The sequence below is a fragment of the Microtus oregoni genome, unplaced genomic scaffold, assembly GCF_018167655.1.
Source record: "Microtus oregoni isolate MIOR12 unplaced genomic scaffold, Mior012 000055F_ref0000237, whole genome shotgun sequence".
Taxonomy (NCBI): Eukaryota; Metazoa; Chordata; class Mammalia; order Rodentia; family Cricetidae; genus Microtus; species Microtus oregoni.
In genome coordinates, this window is record NW_024543831.1 from 13,071,719 (window position 1) to 13,092,408 (window position 20,690).

General features: G+C 40.4%; 1 protein-coding gene across 3 annotated transcripts in view; it reads right to left on the reverse strand.

Annotated features, from left to right (window-relative positions):
• Nucleotides 1-20,690, reverse strand: part of Peak1 (pseudopodium enriched atypical kinase 1) — a 210,502-nt gene that overhangs the window by 53,241 nt on the left and 136,571 nt on the right. For 2 of the 3 annotated variants that reach the window (XM_041638336.1, XM_041638337.1), the window contains exon 4: nt 645-3,880. In XM_041638336.1, coding sequence (XP_041494270.1) covers nt 645-3,760 — 3,116 coding nt within the window. In that variant the 5' untranslated portion in view covers nt 3,761-3,880. Of the gene's footprint in view, nt 1-644; nt 3,881-8,394; nt 8,461-20,690 lie in introns of those variants that run through there. The other variant, XM_041638338.1, reaches the window with a different exon arrangement.

Here is a 20,690-nt window from a genome sequence, read left to right on the forward strand (position 1 = left end):
GCCTAGAGAACTCACAATCTCCTTGGATAAAGCAAGGAGTGTACCTCTTGGTCTCAGTATCAACAAAGCAGCTTTTTTTTTTTATTTCTGCTACATGTTAAAAAAAAAACCTAGAAACTGCTTACTCTCTGCTCCATACTTTCTCCAAATATTTAAAAAGACTGAAAAGAGACACCAATAAAAAACTAAATATTCATTTAAGATAAAGTAATACATCTGAGGATAACAACTTGGTAAAAGCTGTAAAGAGTTGCTTGGCGTTTTATTTCATGCACATGAGGAAAGGAACATTCACTTTGCTTCTTCCTTCTACCATATCAGCATCCAGAACATATTACACATTGATATTACAGTGCTATGGATTTGCTTTTCTATGTTGAAACCCCCTGCATTTACCAGAATCCGATGCATTACTTCAGCTAGAGATTCAGGGACATAAGCCTTGTTCAGCACAGTGAGATCAGTTTAATAATACTGTGATCTTGGAATATAGTTATCAAGATGGATAATGACCATGAAGTGCTACTTATAAATGGAAATGGCTCTTGTGCAATCTTAAAAGATATAAAAGAAAACTTGGCAGCTGAAAATGTATTTAAAATATCTTAATATTTCCCTACATCCCATGAGTTTAGTTTACGTACCTGGAAGCTTTGTCAGGGATCTGAGATGGAGAAGAATGGCTGCTTTTCTTCTCTTCTGAGTACTGGAGTAACACATCCTCTGTTCTTCCTTTCTCTGTCCCAGCCTTGCTTTGCTCCACACTGAGCTGGCCTTGGTCAGGGTCACACCTGTACATGAAGACAATGGCGGGTTTCTCATTGGACTCTCCTTTCGTCTCTGTGAACCAGTGATGGCGCTGGACCGGAGGCGGCGGCAGCATGTGGATGACCGTTCCATCCAGGCCCACCAGCTTCCCTTTCTCTCGCTCCTTCTCCTTCTCTTCTTCTTCATCTGCTTTCCGACGGCGGAAGAAGCTTTTAAATGATATCCAACGTTTAGGCTTTGCATCAGCTGCTCGCCTGCTGCCTTCAGAATGCAAGATTGATTCAGCTTCTGTTGATCTGGTAGGACTGGTTGGCTTGGTCCAATTGGTGAAATGCCTCTGCAAAAGATTACTTGCATGGTAAGGGGAGGAAGTAGACCGTGGTGGGGGAAAGGGAGGTGGTGGCTCACTTTGGGCACTGGTCACTAATTTGGAGGGAGGGGAAGTGACTGGCTTCACGAGTGGATCTTTCTGAATTTTAGTGGTAGGGTTTTCTGTGGTCTGATGTGCCTCCGCTTCCCCACTAGGCTGAGATGTAAAGAGAGATTTGGGTCGGACTGGTGTACTTTTTGGTATATCTTTTGCAGTATCTGCATCTGGAGGAATAGCGTAGAGCTCTTCTACACTGCAAGCCTTAGGGCTAGACTGAGGTGCTTCTGGAGGAGTCTGGGGGGGCTGGATAGAAGCCACAATCTGACAAAGCACAGCGCTTGCTTTTTCCCTGGTGCTGCCACTGCTGCCTGCCACCTGAGACCCCTGAATGCCTTCTGTTTTGGCCACAGGCTCTTGACTGGGTCTCTGGATTTTTGCTGGGGAGCTGTGGCTGGAACTATAGCTCCTTTGTGGAGAAGACTGACCTCTGTTGAGACAATTGTTAAACTCCTGAACCTTCTGAGCTACGGAGCCTCTTTTATGCTCTGTGCTGTTGGAAAAGCCTTTGGCTTGGGGATAGTCTGGGAGCTTGTTAGTGGCATTATCAGACACCTTGCTGTCAGTTTCTATTTCTTCATAAGTATGGCTTATTACGCTTGTGGTTTTTTCTTTCACTGAGAGTTCTCCACTTGTTCCCAAAAAACTTTTGTAGATGGCAAGATTGTCATACGCATTTGGATTAATAACAATGGGAACTTTAATAGCGTTTTTGGAACTCCGGGCATAGGATGGCTCATCATGAATGATAATGGGGAAAGGTGGCATCCCAGCATTGTTGTAACTGTTAAATTTTATCTCAGATAAATTAGGTGACTTAACAGGGATGGTTTTGGAGGAAATGTTTGTAGCTGTGGGTGAAGTAGGTGCTGATTTATGGCAGTTTTTCCTTGGAGGGACATTTGGCCCAGTTCCCCCAGTACTTAATTCAATTTTAGGGATCTTTTGTCGTGGACTGGTGCTGGAAGTCCACACTTCCTGGTATCGGATTGCACTGGATTTTTTGACATGGGCATTCATTTGTCCTGGTACTGAGGCAGGTGATGTTACTGGAGAGTTTGGAGTAGAGGATGAGCCTTTTATCTTGGGGCGCCCAAGGTGCTCACTGGCCATGGCTGCCGACACGTCCACAACAGTATATGGCTTACACAGCGGCTGTTCCAGATTCACAACGCGGTATGGCTTTGTCTGTTCTTCTACAGGGACGAGGCTGATGGTGACTGCTTGGCCAGCGATATCTGTAGAGGCTTTGTTTTCTGGCTTCTCAGTTTGTACTGCAATTTTGCCATCCTTCTCCTCTAAGCGGAGAGCGAGGACTGCTTTGTGTGTCTCTGGAACTTTTGCTGAGCTTTTGGAAGTTAGTGATGAGTCCTTCTCCTCATTCTTACCAGGAGGTCTTTCATAACTAGACTCCGTTTCTGCCATGTCTTTAGACTCTTCTGGGTTACCAGGAGATAGCCCCCCATTACAGATCTTCTGAGATAAACTGCTGGCTGTTTCAGAACGTGACTCCTCTGTAAATGAGGAATCTGGCGATGTGGACTCAGATGACACCATGCTCTGAATGCTTCCTTGACCATAGGAGACCCCAGAATTTTCTTCATAGCCATTAAGTATTTCATCATAGCTGTCATCATAGTCCACAGCACAGATTCTCTGCAGAGACTTATTACGTAACGGGATCGTATTCCATTTTTTGCTCACAAAGAATCGAACAGGAGACAGAGTGTTAGCCCTGAAGTTAGCAAAGCGAGGTTGCCCTCTCATGCGAATCTCCATGGCTAGCAGCTCTTCGTCGCTCTCGTCCCAGCTCTCGTGCCCCTCTCCCATGTTGCTGAAAAGCACGTCTTCCTCGCTCTCCTCTCCACTGGAAAACTCGGGGTAGCAGAACCTGCCCCCTTCATTACTGATGACCTCTGTGCTCCCACTCAGAATCACGTGCTTGCCCTGAGAATCCTTCATGCTTCCTATCATGCAACTTGGTGGGATCTTTCTTTCCAATGATCGTTTGTAGCAATCGTTTATTCTTCCCAGGAATGTTTCTCTGGAGTTTGTTTCATTTCTTCTCATCTGAGGCGTGACATCCAGACCCGCTATCTCCTTCAGCACTTCAGTGAGTCCGTTGTTGTTGTTGGACATCTTCTTTGCGCTGTCATTATTGCCGCATTGCTGGGGGACACGGCCAAAGCCTTCAGCATCGTCTTCAGAATTGTTGTTAAGTGGTTTCTGGCTCAGAGCCGTCTTGTTTTGGTTCCAGCCCAGGACGACAGGTTTGTTCTCACAGTGTTCTTGGATGCTTAGCTCACCACACACACTCTGCCCGTCTGCTACCATCATAGTGGGCTTCACAGCAATAGTGGGTTTCTTAGCCACAGGGGGCCGGAAATTCCCGGTGTTCCTGACGCGGTGGTTGTTACTATGGTTGGCATTGGTTTTTACATTACCGTGGGTGATGGGTGTCTTCTCAGAGTCTGGAGGAAGCTGGTGTAAGCTTTTAGGTTTAAAGCAATTCTTGCATTCGCCGGGTTTCCAAACGTGTTCAGTAAAGGTGTTACAAGCAGACATTTTTAAAAATAGAACTTCACAGACAATGCGGTTTCTTCAGCGCATAGCAAGACTTGCATTTGCATCTGTTAGTCTTCACCTCCGTGTGTGGTTACAGCAGCTCCTCTAAGTATGATCAATCTGTGGGGGGAGGAGAGAAAGAAATCTCAGCGCAAAAGGCACTATGAGGTCTGCCATTATGAATGATGTGGAAAATAACTAGTTTTACTTTTAAACTTTTCTTGAAAAGATTGAGGAAAAAAAACTAATCTGGGGGCTTTATAATTTTCCTTTAGTTAATTAGTGTCTTGGAAACTTAGCCTCCTAACCATAATTTTATGTAGCATACAAGTATGCACAATTTTTGGCTTGATACATATATGGAAATAATATTGTGACCTCCTTTAGTGTATGTGGTATGGAGTCAGGGTGGGTGTGCTGGGAGGGAACCTGGCACCTCAAGCACACTAGGCAAATGTATCACTGAGCTACACTCCCAATCCCCTGAATTTGCCTTTGATACTGCTCTTTTTGTGCCAATCAATCTCTGCTTAGCATTTCTTAGTTCCCTATGGGTTCTTCTTCTTTCATCCACCCTTAAAATGTCAGCTACTTAATAGACTCTTCTAATTCAATGCATTAGAAAAATCCCCATCTGTCTACTCCATTTCTCAACTCTAAACAATGTATCTCTTCTAACCAGTCCTCCTTCGTATACCAAGCCACCTTTACCTTATATTTTAGCTAATGTCACCACCATCTGCCTGGACAACTATGCTTCATACCATAAACAGCAACTCTGTCTTTACTTTAAACTCTGAATCTTACTCTCTAAGTTAGCTTTTCCAATTTATCTCCTTACATTTCACTGGACCCCCATTCTTTTTTTTTTTTTTTTTTTTTTTTTTTGGTTTTTCGAGACAGGGTTTCTCTGTGGTTTTGAAGCCTGTCCTGGAACTAGCTCTTGTAGACCAGGCTGGTCTCGAACTCACAGAGATCCGCCTGCCTCTGCCTCCTGAGTGCTGGGATTAAAGGCGTGCGCCACCACCGCCCAGCATGGACCCCCATTCTTGCCATTGCCAGGCACTGCCAGCAGTTCCGATACTCGTCATCTCTGGTCTAGATTACTGGGATAGGTTATGAAGTGAAGCTGTAGTCTCAAACCATTCTAATCTACCTTGTTTTCTTTTGCTACTGCAGGTGTGATTCTCAGAGAAGCACTTACTAGAAATAAAGTTCCTTTAGGTCCAACCCCATACCTATGAAACCTGTATTTTAATCTCAGGTGAGCTCACAGCTCTACTACATCATCGGATGTAACTATATCTTCTCCTTACTAATAATTAGCTTGGAACTAGGCATTCTTGGTCAGTCTTACCTTATGCATTGCTTTCTAAGTTAGCGTGCACACTGGGGGTTGCCAGGTGAATAAAAGTTAGAAGCAGAAACACTCTAACCTTTACTTTACCTAGTTAATATCTGGGGACAAATCAAGAATCTGCATTTTTAACAAGGTATTAGATCCTCTAAGCTGTAAGATGGGATTCATGCCTCTTAGCATCCATGCTGCATTTTGAAAATCAACTCTTACTATTCTATCTAATTGGGCTATTCATTTCTTCTTGGATTATTGAAGTCCTCTTTTGTTGCCACAAACAAAGGCTTCCTTCCCTTCCTGCCTTGTGTATATGGTGCATGTAAGCATCTGTGAGTGTGTACACATGTGCATGTGGAAGCCAGAGGATGCTATTGTGAGTGTGTACGCATGTGCATGTGGAAGCCAGAGGATGCTATTGTGAGTGTGTACACATGTGCATGTGGAAGCCGAGGATGCTATGGGTATCTTTCTCAGTTGTTCTCCACCTTATATTTTGAGATAGGGTCCTGCATTTAACCTGGAGCTCACCAATTTGGCTAGGCTGGTTGGTCAGCAAGCTCCTGGGATATGTCTGTTGCTGTCCCCAACAGCACTGGGCTTATAGACATGACACCACACCCTTCTTGATGATTGTTGGGCAAGCACTTTATTGATCAAGTCATCTCCTGAGCCATAGGCTTTTCATTTTTAATTGTCTGCACACCAGCTTTTATACTCCTTTAAAATCATAGTTTATATCTCAGTCATCTCTTTAGGTCTGGGGTAAGGAACAGACACTATGCTTAAATGTACTGGTTTTAAAGATCTGTGTGGCTCATGGCAGTGCTGCAGACATTCTAGAATACTACTGCAGTTCTATGCTTTTAGTTGGAACGACCATGAAGTATGTTGGAAGGATCAAGCCTCCTAATTTCAAGACTTATAGTATAAAGCTACAGTAATCCAGTGATTTGATACAAAATATATGAAAAAACTGAACTGATTACTTGTATCCCATCAAAATAAAAAATGTTGAATTGGGATGTACCTCGTGATAGGATGGTTGTGTAGTACCCACAATGCTCTGGGGTCAGTACACACACACTTGTAAAACAAGATTCTATCTAATTAAAAAAACACTTTAAAACACAGAGGGTTTGGGAGTATGAGTTCAAATCCAGAGAAAACAAAAGATGGATTTTAGAAGACACACTGCCACAGATGTATGTTTATATATAGGTGTTGTGGAATATTATTTGAAGATGTGTTATATTCATTATGCTTTGGAATATTTGTTTCATGACGCAAAGATGTGTTGCATCCTTTTATGCTGCATTTGTTTAACTCTGTGAAACTGCTACTTTGCCTGTCTAACACCTGATTGGTCTAATGAAGAGTGGAATGGCCAATAGCTAGCAAGGAGAAAGGACAGGCAGGGCAGCCAGGCAGAGAATAAAGAGAAGGGGAAAAGGCAAATAGAGAGGACTGAGAAAAGGAGAGGGAGAGGAGGACACCAGGGGCCAGCCACCCAGCCACACAGCCACCCAGCCACACAACCTAGCCACCCAGCCAGCAATGGAGTAAGAAATAAATTCATAAAGAACAGAGAAAGATAAAAAGCCTAGACAGAGGCAAAGGTAGATGGGATAATTTGAGTTAAGAAAAACTGATTAGAAAATAAACAAAGCTAAGGCTGGGCATTCATAAGAAAGAATAAATCTTCATGTATTTACTTGGGAGCTAGTGGTGGGCTTTCAAGGAGAAAAACAGACAAACAACAACAACAACAAAAACAAAAAGCACAACTACATATAGGCAGTTTATAGCTTATAAACATGTGACTCTACATATCATTTGTCATATAGAAATGCAAATTTTAACCATAATAATGCACCATTATGAATTTAGTGTAATGATTATTGAGCATGTTTGTGGGGGATGAGCAAGTGGAGCAATTATGGGAACTTGGATGGTTCAGGCATTTTGGAAAACAGTTTGGCAGTTTCTTGTAAAGTTAAACATAAATTTGCCTTGATACATACCAATCTCATTCTTCAGTATTTACTAGAAACAATGAAAACTTCTATTTACACTAAAACCAGTATACAGAGATTTACAGACACAACCTGGAAGTGATCCAAATGCTTTATGGTGGTAACTATGTAACTGTACACATTTGTCAAAACTCACAAAACTTCAGTACTAAACCAGGTGACTTTTATTATATGTAAGTTAAACTTCAATGAACCTGAGCTGTAAAAGACAGTGTGGGCTGGACCGAAAATGGACTTTGGAGGGAAGAATGAAAGACAAGAACATTTTAAAACGCTGCTATAGGCATGTCAATGTCTCACGAGAATCTGGCCCAGGGTGTGGCACCACATCTGGGAAGGCACAGAAAAGCAGAAGAGAGAACAGCTGGACTCTAAATAGTCAGGAGGTGCTAAGGTGGAGCTTATGTGCTCCAACAATGTGTACGGGCGTTTACCAAGACAGTAACACTGGAAGAGGCCTGACTTCTGTAGGAGGATGACCAGTGTAGACTCTGGGAGCCTACATACAACAAAACAGGCTGTTGATTTTACCAACCTAAACACAGGAGTTTCATCTGCTTGGGGACTGCTAGCACTGAGGTATTTTCTGGGCTAAGGTTTTGTCATGTGAACCAGGAAAAAGAACATAACTTTTTCTCTCAGAAAAAGGCATGTTGCATTCAAGGTAATGATGAGGCAGAAGCCGGAGAGAGAAGACAACTATTTCACATGCTGCTGAGAGGTACTGGGAAACGAGGACTCACGTGTCCTATTAGACTTGATGGGAGAGACTCATCAGTCACCTTAGCATGGAGACAGTAGTAAGGATGGAATCCAGACGGTAGTGGGTTGGAGAGTAAAATGATGGAACCTCTTTGGAAAAGTTTGGGTGGGAAGAGCTGGAGATTCAGAAATGACTTCTTGATTTTAAGACAGGAGGAAGGAGATAACGTTGAATGATAATATTGGATTACAGAGAAAAATAGGAAACAGAAAAGGCAAGAAAAAATAGCACAATTCAAATCTTTGAATGTTAAAACTGACAAAGCCCTCTTTTCATTCCTTTTGCCTGATGAACCTGCGGGTCAGAAGACCAGGAAAGAAAATGACTCTTACAGCTTAGGGACCCGAGACTTAAGGCTACACCATCTATGCTTTGTTTATAACTGTATCTATATGATGTGTGGGCAGGAGGTTCTCCTCCCACCTGTGAGGGTTCTGGGGATCAAACTCAGGCTGTCAGGGTGAGCAGCAAGCAACTTTACCTGCTGAGCCATCTGGATGACCTGATTATATGCCTAAAATTGCTATTTCTTTTCTGTTGTGGTTAGTTTTCCTCCTTTTGTTTAGTGAAGACTTCCTGGGAATTAAAAAAAAAAAAAGCAAAAAAAAGTAAAAAACAAGAACAACAAAATGCCAGAATAAAAACAGAAATCCTATTGAAATCCTTGTGAAATCCTATTATTCAGAATTAATTTCTATTAGCAACTTGAGGCATTTCCTGTGAGTCACCAAGTTTTGTTTTAAACATGTCCTATGTACTTAGCACCATATGATGTTGAATAACAAGAGTAAGACATCCTGCCTGATATCTTGCCAACCAAGCTAACCTATTCTTGATAAGGGACTACATGTTTTCTTTATAAGTAGTACATTGTTTTATTTTTCCCCAAGATTAATAAATATGAAAAATAATTTCCTACTCTGAGTGAAAGTTTATCAAAAGATGGCTGTGGAATTCATTAGCAGCTATCACATTAATAAAATGACAAATGAGATTCGTCAAGAACACAATTAGCTCATATCAGCACTCTCTGCCCTAGAAACCCATCTTGGAGTGGCCATTCCTTTGAAAGTTCTGTGTATATCTGTATTTATGCTGCCATAAAACCAAGAAATGAACTGAGCAGACACCTTCAGCAAGCACCAGATGGAGCTGCTGTGTAAGCCACAAAACCTGGATTTTGAGGGCTTCATTTTAAACACTAATAATGTTTGGAGACAAAGATGTTCAGTTAAAGATGCTGTCAAAACTATTTTAACGTAATGCTGGCTCTTAGAGAAAGAAGTTATACCACATGCAGGTCCATCCAAAGCACGATCCTCCAGCTTTAATGCCTTTGTGGAATGACTTAACGGGCAATCGATAACACCTAGCAGTTTTTCCCGCTCAACAATGCCACTTGCCAAACAGGAAATTTGAGTCACCAAAGTTATGTTTGAGACGTTGGAAAAGTGTCTCCTGAAGCACGTACACAGGGAAACACAACGGTGCATGCTGGGGCCTGCTACTAGAACAGGTCTGACACAGAACACTAAAATGCAGTGTTTGGTAAGCAAAGCTCAACTGCTCGTATATTCCTTACAATCTTTTTATTTAATTTTCATGACGATGTATTTTGAACATATTTCCCTTTCCTCCAAATCCACCCCACCCCTACGTACCCAACTTTATGTTCTTTCCCACTCCTTCCCCCTTCCCTTATTCTTTCTAAAAATAAAACAAAAAATGAACATCAAATAAAATTCAGTAAGACAAGATAAGACAAAACAAAACAAAAACCCACCAAAATTAAACAAAAAATACCCTCTCAAAAAATCCCAAACCCCATGGACTCTGTTTTATGTTGACCTGCCTCCGAGTGTTGTGATATACCCAAAAAGCACCCCACTGGAGAAAACTGAATTTTCCCTTCCAAGATATCTACACAAATGGTTCCGGGGTTAGAGGTGGGACTTGTGTCCACTTCTCCTTCTCAGTGCTGGGATGACTCCAAGGGAAGAGTGCCCAGACTCAACAGGACTGATATACACTTGAACTTACAGAGACTGTGACAGCACATAAGACCTTCACAGGCTCAAAACAAACACAATTCCTTATCATCCTAAAGCAAATCCTCTAGATGAACAGGTTGATGGGAGAATTTAATGGCTGAAGCTGCCCCCAGAAGCTAGCTAGGATCCCATGACCTAGAATTCCTTTTCATAACTTTCAGGATGAAATCATCCCAGCTACAAGATAAAGCTATTCAAGAGTGGCTGATTTCACTTTGAATCATGAAGGCCTTTTAAGAACCTCCTGTTGCTTTATGCTCTCTGCTGCTCCACAATGACTATAATTAGTTTGCTTCTTGTCCAACTGTTTCAAGTAGATTTGACAAAAAAAAACAACCAAATTCATGCTGGATTTCAAGCTTGGATTAAACTGCCAGCATCAAGACCGAGAGCGCCTCAAGAAGGACACAATTCTTGTCCTTAAAAAGGGACTGTGTAGGTGGTCTATTAAACACCACACACATCGCGTTCTTTAAAGGTAACAAAGGAAATCTGTTAATCCTAAAGGAACATGGGAAATGGACTGCTAAACTCCATCCTCAATCCTGCAGCTCCTGAAGGCACTAGCTCTCTCTCTAAAATCTGTTGCATTTCCATGGTGGCAAAGACACGAATCCTCACTGCTGCCGTACACAGGAGCTAGGCCACACTCAGCTCACAGTAGTCAGTCTCTAGGATTCCAGGGTAAAATTTATAAAGCAAGATTCTCATTAGGATACGTAATGGGATATGTGATTTACTTATATATAAAAAAGTAAAGGAAAATGTGACAAGCATAGCATGCCATTGTTCCCAACCTTTCCTTGTTCCACACTGAAAACTGCTTTCAGACATTCTACCAGAGGCAGAAACCTTTGGTATATGACTGAAAGGGAGGGAGAGGAAGTGGGAGTAAAGCTGCTGGAAGAAGTCTGCAGGCGGTGAAAGACAGCTTCAGTGTGGAACACAAATAGAAATCCTATGAGAAGGACCTTGAGACCTGACCTGATGATGATGATATAGTAACAATAACAACAACTACAATCATCATCATCATCATCATCATCATCATCATCATCATCATCATCATCATCACAGTTCCCGGCCACCACAAGAATAGGCAAGCTCTTAGCTCTTAAGACACCAAGTTGTCTTACCTAAATAAGAGATCAAAGTAAAACATGCTTAATTTGCATACTTTAATGCCCTATTACAAGACGAAGAAGCCCATCCATCCCCAGCTGCTCTAACCACAGCAGTGTGCTGGTCTCACCACAAGGTAGTCATCCCAGGTAAGAAGTGAGGAGCAGCAATGCAGCACAACACAGCAATGCAACTAGGTCCCAGCTCAGCGTCAAAGTTTCTCTTTGACGAACCAGTCAAATACATTTAGTATCACTCCTATTTATAACTTGATAGCAACTAGTTTTACTATTAAAGTATCAAAATGTTCTCTAAATTTTCATCAAACCTTTTCTTAGGTCATTTATTAGAGAAGTTAAACTGTTACCTAATAATAGCCAAGGGCTCCATATTTTGTCTTGTTCATGAACTGTTCTTCCTGGTTAGATTAGAATGACCCCTGATACTGTTCTGCTTGCCAAGACTATTTCCCTTCATGACCTTGTTTGGATGTCACCTCTGTGATGAGTTTTTATTGACTCCCTAAATATTATTATATTATACCATACTATAAATATCTAAGTCCTGAGAAGACAGGACTGTGCTATGTCCTTTTGTTATTTGCACTAATGAACTGCTTAGAAAAAACTAGACCCTAAGTAAGAACATGCTGAATAAATTCTAGTAAGTAACAGACATGGAGTCACTGTGCCCACAAAGAGTCATAATTTTCAGATACCTTGTGATGAGGATATTATTTGTCCTGCTTTTAGGATGAAGGAACTGGGATTTGCCCAAGGTCACACAGAGCTAGCAGAGCAGAGGCAGCACGGGTGAATGCAAGCCATGCATGCACAAGTGGTTCAAACAGCTCGGTTCAGCTCCCATTGCTGTCCCAGCGGAGAAAGCTGGGCTGAGCATTAAATTAGGGAGTCTCGCTGACAGAGAAGACAGGTTGTGTGTAAATTACAAGAAAAGGAATGAGGAGAAGAGAGATGACGAACACTTAAAAGGAAGAAAAATAAGCAAAGGGAAAAGAAAATTTGGAAGAAAAAAGAGTCGATTATTCTACAAAAAGAAATCCCACTTCTATGATTTTAGCAATATAACCATTTCTGGAAACTTCATTATCTAGTGTGACTTGTACTTTGGTAGGTGGTATTATATTTCCAACTAAACTAAAATTTTCTTCAGCTACAAAAGAGTAAACAATATGTTCTATAAAACATTTAATTTAAGCTTTTAAAGAAGAAATGCTAAATTAATCAAAGTCTGAACTACACAGTACTTTGAGAAATACAAATTTATTATTAAGAAAATACTGCCTGCAACAAGTTTTAAAATGTATTGAAAGAGTACTTCCTAAACAGGGACCCAGGGTGTATTTTTCAAGGTCCTGTGATTCTCAAAATAGGTTAGTATTGAGTGAAAAGCAAAATCTGTCTAAGTTAACACAGGAATTTGGGGGATGGCTCAGAGGATAAAGTGCTTCCTGTACATTGTGAGCCTGGGTTCAGATCTGTGGCACCCACATAAGATACTGGTGTAGCAGTTTGTGCATGTGACCTCAGCACTGTTTGAATAGGTTTGATGGCTGGAACTTGCTGGCTAGCCAGCCTAGCTGAAACAATGGGCTCCAGGTTCAGTGAGAGACTCTATTTAAACACACACACACACACACACACACACACACACACACACACCTTCAGTCAACTTCTGACCTCCATCGACACACCAAAGAGCACACTGGCCTCAATACACATGAGCATATCCACACATACACTGCACAGACATTGGAATAAATGCTGGGACATTACAATTGCCACTTATAACTACAAAGCGTATAAACATTATTTCTAGGTCTGTGTGTACATTTGTGGTTATAATCTGAGCTGGCACCTAGCACACTACTATTATAAGGAAAAAGAGGGAGAAAACAGGTTCAGTTCCAAGTGAAGACAAAAATGACATCGTGATATAATCAGTATTTATTGTGCCAATGTTGGATTTTTAGTATGTTAGGAAGCGACTGGAGAGATGGCTCAGTTGGTATGAGCACTTGCTGCTCTTCACGAGGATCTGAGTTTGGTTCTCAGCACCCAAGGACAGCTTTCAACTGCCTATAACTTCACCTGGCCTTCAAGAACACCTTGCATTACACATGCATACACAGGAATAAACACATAATTTAAAATAAGTCTTGAAAAAGGAAAGAAAGAAATATGGCATAATAGGACCAAGCTTGGTATGGTGCTATGATAACTATAATTCTAACACATAGGGATACAGGCAGTAGAATCAGAAATTTAGAATAACCCTTAATTACATTGTGAACTGGAGGCCAGCATGGCCTACATGAGACCCTGTCAAAAAAAAAAAAAAAAAAAGTAAGCCAGTGTTAATGAAAACTACAAAAAAAACCTGAGGTAGCAGGCAGTTTATATTCAGTATGAAAACCAATTTACTCTCAATAAAGCATTGTCTACCATATTATATTAATTTGTATTTCATCAGGCTTTTTATGTAACTTTAACCTGTCTGGTTTATAATTAAAAAAATATAAATATAGAATTCATAACTAATTCCATGTTTGTATTTAAGTAAAATTTTACAATGTATATCAATGCTGAAATCTATAGTTACTAATTTTTTAACTCAAGAAGATTGATAAGTTACCAAAATTTAAAAAGTAGTGCCTTAAAAACAATACTATTTTATTTTAGATAAGTATTTCTCCTGTGGTTTTATTCACATTATTAATTTGCTAAGCATCTATAAAAGGATATGATGATATGACAGCCTTTATGAAAATGGAATAAAATAACATGAAATGCTTATCTCTTTGGCTGACTGGTAGCTATTTCCTGTTATTAAATCTGTATCCACTAGATATACAAAGGACAGTAATCTATTACAGCCCCATCTAAGTGTACCCATACTCCATCTTGACTTAAAAACGGGGCATTTGGGAAGCTACTTCTCCAGAAATATTGCTAAGTTCTAACTCTACTGCTAGGTTTCAGTGACCCTGGATGGATTAGAGTTTCAACTGACTTATGAATGTATTTACTATTTATTGCTTCCATACAGAAAATTTATTGCAAATTATTTGCAACTGCCTTCCCAAAAGAAAACCTAAATGAAAAACAAACAAAAATCAAAACAAATTTAACAACCCATTTTCAGACTTGTGTTGTGCATCAATTTCAAAAGATGCCATCAGAGTATATCTGGAAAGGTTTCTGGGCAACTGTGGTATGCACTACTGTGTGCTGTAAGAATGAAGGCAGGTACGGGAGAGAAACATGGTGGGTAGGAAGCAATGTGGCTAGCACATCTCTAACAAGCCTGAACTAAAGCAGAGGCAGTGGGACCGATGAGGCCTGATTTGAGAGGCAAAGTAGTTACGATTTATCAACCAATGGGGCACTGGGGAAGAAGGGTTAATGATGACACTAAGGTCCTTCTAGGTCAAATCCCAGGATAATTTCCCAGGAGACACAATGAAGCTGTGGATAATCAAGCTAACACAAGCTACACATCTTTAAGTGTAGAAAATAATGGAAAAAGCAAAGCAAAGCAACAACAAAATTGAACTGACTCTCTAAATGGAGATATCAGACACATCCTAAACCAGGTAAATGACTACACATCTTTAATTTATGTTTCATACAAACTTGACGCTTAACCCTGAGTACAGTAACAGTGATATGAAATATACAGGATGCTGAAGTGGAAGGAAAGACAATGAAAGGGAAATAGCGACAATCCTCTAAAGCACAAACACAAAATCGGGGCTCAGGAACTGAAGTTATGGGTCAGTGATGGAGCATGAAAAATAGGAGCTGTCACCAGAGGATTTAAGCACTCCAGATGGATACAAAAAAATGCCAACAGGTTTCCTCAAGAAAAACAGCCACAGTTTGGAATTTTTTTTTGGAGGGGGGGGAGGTACTGGATATTAATAGACTAGGAGCAATCTGACAGAAGAAAAGTTAAAGCATCTTCATCAAAGTATGTTGGGTCTTCGTTCTCATCACTGAGAATGCTGCTGGTGGTCTACATCACTGAACTCTGAAAGAGCAATGTCTCTTAGAATGCCATGTGACAGGCAGGACGCCCACCAATCTAAAGAAGTGCTAGGCTATGCTAACGGCTATTACGGTTATCAGAGCATCTGGTATCATTTCTATTCTTATTTTAACAACCCACCACTACAAGAACACTGAGAAACACAAATAAGACTCTAAGATATTACTAATTACCTACATAAGTTTATCCAAAATGCTCAGATTACCTATGCTTTATGGACCTAATCTTCTTTTTGAATAAAGAGGAACTTAATTCTTTATGTTATGAAAGATATTAGAAAATGAAGATATACAACAACCCTGCCACTCAAAAAAACAAAACCTTGCTACTTGCCCTTCTGAGTCTTTTTCCAATACTCAGACCAAATAGCACATGTAGCATATACTTTTAATTCTAGCAGTCGGGAGGCAGAGATAGGCAGATCCGTGACTTTGAGGCCAGCCTGGTCCACAGAGCGAGTTCCAGGACAGCCAGGGTTACCCAAAGAAACCCTGTCTCAAAAAACAAAATAAACAAATAAAAAAGAGATAATCAATAGGCTGTTTGGGCATATGAATACTTTTAAATATTTTCTAAAATTTACAATCTATTCTAAACATTATATAAATGTAAATTTGGGTTAAATACAATTTTAAAATTATTCAAATAAACTTAAGGCAAAAAGTTGAAATCAGTCTTTTATTAATTAGAGACAATTATAACCATTTCTCATATATAATAAGCACTTCTGGTATGGAAATAGTTATCTGGTACCCAAAGTCAACCTTTGGCCTTCACAAAGATTAGACCCTTCAGCCAGGCGGTGGTGGCGCATGCCTTTAATCCCAGCACTTGGGAGGCAGAGGCAGGCGGATCTCTGTGAGTTCGAGGCCAGCCTGGTCTACAAGAGCTAGTTCCAGGACAGGAACCAAAAGCCACTGAGAAACCCTGTCTCGAAAAATCAAAAAAAAAAAAAAAAATTAGACCCTCACGTGCACACATGTATATTATATATGCATGAATCACATACAAAATAAATATAAAGGCCAAGGATGTGGCTCAGTGGTAAAGTGATTACCTAACTAAATATGTGTGATGTGCTAGGTTTTATTCCTAGCACTGAAATAAAAAAGGGGGGAGGGATTCTAGTTATCTTTTTTGTGATTGTGTCCATTTGCAAATACCTAAGGGTGCAATAGTCCCATAGTCTATCCCTCTTGCTTCTGTCTTCTGAAGCGCTGGACGCCAGTGTCCAGTTACCTATAGACCTGTCTCCTCAGACAGCTGATGAGCTTCCCTCCATGCTACACAGTCCTTGGCAGAATCACATACTGGAAAGCTTTCAGGCTCGGTCAACTCTGAATGGTCCCTCTCGTGTAATATTCAATCAATGGCCAAGTCTTAGTTCTCGAATCTATCCTCTTCTTTTCCCCACCTCCTGCAAGCCACATGAGTCCCAGACTTGCTTTTTGAATAGACTACTGAGACGATATGTTGCTGTTTCCTAATTCCTCTAAAAGAGCTCTTTAGTACCTTATTTCTCCATAAAACCATACGGAGGTCTCAGCTGTCTATACAATACGCTTGAATCCCACAGAATAAAATGTAACGAATGCTCCGATACTTCTTAAAGCATCCTCCCACTCATGTAACACCTGCTCAAAACTACAGACTCAGGCAAAGTGAACGCCCCCATGAAGTGGCTCATCTTCCTCTTAGAATTAACTGTTCTTTTCCCTAGATCCTTATCACATGCCATTCGAGGCTATTTGTATACTTCCTTCCCTCATTATTTTAGGTATTTGAAGGCAAGAGACATTTCTCACTTAGTGATGGCACTGTTCAGTTCTTAAACAGACAAGTAAGTGGTGTGGTGCTATCTGGGTTTACTGAAGGCAGAAGTATTTACACAATGACAAGGGACTACCAATAACAGATGGGGAAAAAAAGCATAAAAAAGCAAGCTTGAGAATTCACAAGCACTTCAGTACAGGGTAAACAGTCCTATATCTCTTAATGGCATTACGATATTTTAGAATAGCATTGTGTTGGATGTGGACACTAACTATAGCAGGGCAGCAAAAATATTAAATTATACTTTGTATGCTATGCTTAACAGGAAATAAAACATGAAAAGTGAAAATGTGTTTTGGAAACATTTTCATACAAATGGTTTTATTATTTACATTTATTAGATTATAAAATAAACACATTAGAATGACTTTAAAAAATAGGAGAAAAAAGCACTCCAAATTGTATTTTGTATAAAAATCAGGTCACAGCAGCACTAAGTGATTATTCTAATTAAAATGTTTTAATATTAAAGATCTCAAACTTAACAAAAGTTAGCCAAAAATTTTTTAAAGATTTATTTATCTATTATGTATACAATGTTCTGCCCATATGTCTGCTGCAGGCCAGAAGAGGGCACTAGATCTCATTACAGATGGTTGTGAGCAACCATTTGGTTGCTGGGAATTGAACTCAGGACCTCGGGAAGAGGAAGCAGTACTCTTAACTGCTGAGCCATCTCTCCAGCCCCCCAATTTTTTGGTAACTGATGCACAGTCTCTCCAAAGGCAGAGAGAGAGAGAGAGAGAAAGAGAGACAGACAGACAGACAGACAGACCCAGGGACTTTTATTGCGCTTACATAAAGTACTCATCCATGCTCCTTCCTGTCTTAATGTGTGAATGACTAGAGGAGATGAGGATGTGGAAGATAACAATGGAGAGTGAGAGACAGAAAATCTCAGGATAAACAGAGAAGTGGGAGGACAACCAAGAGACGTGAGAGGGGAAACAAGCAAAAGCCTAGCACAGGAGCAGACACATTTATAAAAAGGACAGCGCTTGCTTCATTTTCCCCTCTCTTGACTTTCTTTGTTCTAATTGACTTCAGGCTGATGCATGCACCCTGAGATGCACACTGAATTCCAATGAAGTCCTCCTACACGTATACTTTATACCAACACAATCCAGTTAAAAGGATTTTAATTGGTGTGCACCATTCCCTGCAATTTCAACATTTAAAAAATGAATAGTCTCACTAAGTACCAGATGGTGACATGTACTAATTAATCAGGACTATTCAATGAATGAGCATATTAAAATGAATGCACCTATTAGACATGTGTTGCTGATGCTCTATCCTGAGGAAGCCGCTCCGTAAATGTGCGCCCACGGAAGGTGCAGACTTACGGGGAAGCTTGCAAGTATCTTTCACAATGATATGCAGCAGCAACACCGTCACCCTTGTGTTTCCCTCTAGATCACTCGATATTTTATGCTAAGCAGCCATGAGCCCTGCTATCCCTCTATAATCTACTTAACCTTCTTAAGCAAGAGCCAGCTAAATACACCAGGTCTACAAGTTTTCTGCTGTAGAGAAGGCTCCTCCAAACTCATCAAAGTTGTTTTTAAAGGGACAATGAGGGAAAGACAGATAAATAGTGTTCTTCATTTCCTCCCTTCCTCCTCAGTTTGTCTGCCAGGTAGTGGGAACTAGAGCACCACCAACTAACGGAATAACATGTACAGGGGAATCCTGCACGACAGGCTGCCATGCGTGGGTTGTCTCCAGATACTGTTTGCTTTGGACGGACATTCATAACCTATTGGTAGGTCTCAAAATACTCGGAGGATTTCTTTTGGAAAGAGGAAGAATTCCCATAGGTCGTGTTTTCTGTTTTCTCAGCTCCTGAAGTTCATGACTCTTCTGTTTCATATTACCTTCTGTCACCATCATTCCAAACGCATTCTAACAGAAAACTGCTCAAGTCTCCCCTAGATTTACAGGAGACGATGCTTTCTGGTTTGCTAAAAATACCAAAAACTGAGCAGCAAGCTAAGTAAGGAGGAAGCAAGGCACAGACAAAACCATGGAAAAGGTACCTTGAGGCAAGTCTATCGTCTGGCACACAACAATCGATGACAAACATTAATTAATCGACAGAAAATAAGGAAATGGTAAGAGCAAATTTGCTCCTTGAAAAGTCAACTCAAAGAGAACCCAACTGAAGAAGTTTAAAAATGATCCCTTTGGAGAACTTAGGGATTATGATAAAAATTATGGTTTAGGAATGTACCTTCAAAGTTGAAGACAACATACACTGCCTTCTAAACTAAACCTAGAAGACAGAATTTTGAGATACTGGTGCTTGTTTAGGATGTATGGCAATGGCTGTTGCTTAAAATGAAAGGATTACCCCAAAGAATCCTTAGGAGAGGGCAAGCCAATAATAGAAACAACAAAATTTGTAGTTACAGACCAGAAAAAAATGTCCCTAGTGGCAAAGGCAATTTTTATTTTATTATTTTCCTTGGGCTCTTGCTTAAAATCAAGAGGAAGGGTTTATATAACATTCAAGAAGAATTTAATTAGTTTGGATGTAATTAAAAGTAAAAATGACACGAACATTTTCATGATGAGGTTTCTGTGCAATGATTGAATAATCTTTAAAAATTCCATTACTACGGTTTAATAATTTCTGATAGACCCACTGCTTTAAAAGTTCTGGTCATATTAGACAATTTAAATGCAAAATATTTTGGGGTATTGTTCAGCAGGCGAGTATGTTTTAAAAGTAAGGATCTTCTGTTCTGGGTCTGGAGCGATAGGTCAGCAGTTGAGAGCACTGGCTGCTCACTGAGATCATGTCAGCTTGATCCCTAGTATCCACGCATTGGCTCACACCGTCTGCAACTCCAGTCCCAGCACAGCTGACTCTTTCTGACCTCTTCAGGTACCAGATATGCAGGTGGTGCATGAACATACATGCAGGCAAACCACAATAAAAATTCCCATATACACACAAAAAAATGAAAACATAGTTAAGAAAAAAGTAACCTAATATTTTGAGATAAAACTCAGTAAGATGAGATATCAAAACCAATCATAAATCTTAGTTCAAACACAAAAAGGAACCCTGCTGGGAAATAGACCCCAGACTGGAGGAAGGATAAGCAATGACTTACGGCAATGTAAGTGGACCAGAAAACTTCCAAACTATCCTGATAAACAATCTACTGCATAACTGTGAAAAGTGCAATTGGTTAGTATTCCATAAATCTTCAAAGGAAGGAAGGAGTGAGCGAGCAAGCATGATGCCCCCTGAACACAGAGGATGTGACTGACTGAACGGGAAGAGTAGCTGCTGAGCACACTGACCACTCTCAGGGCACAGCCAGCTCCAACCAGAAGACTGCATTAATATTAAAGCTTTGTCTGATTTGAAACAACACTGGAGTCAAAAATAAATACCAACTCCGACAAAAAGCAGATGAATCAGACGCACATGGGGAACCAGTGTGGTCTAAGTGTGACATTTAGCATAGTTGTGGTTGGAGATTCAACGCCTGCTTCTGTCTTTTAGAGCAACTCTAAATTAGTCATTCATGCCTTTGGCTAAATGTCAGGCTACTTCCAAGGTGCCTGAAGTTCCTTGGAAAGAGGCCATGAATATATTAAGATAAAAATGGACACTGAATTAACTTTTCTCTGATGATACAATAAAATAATGAAAAGACAATGTTCAGAATATGTTACACCTCTT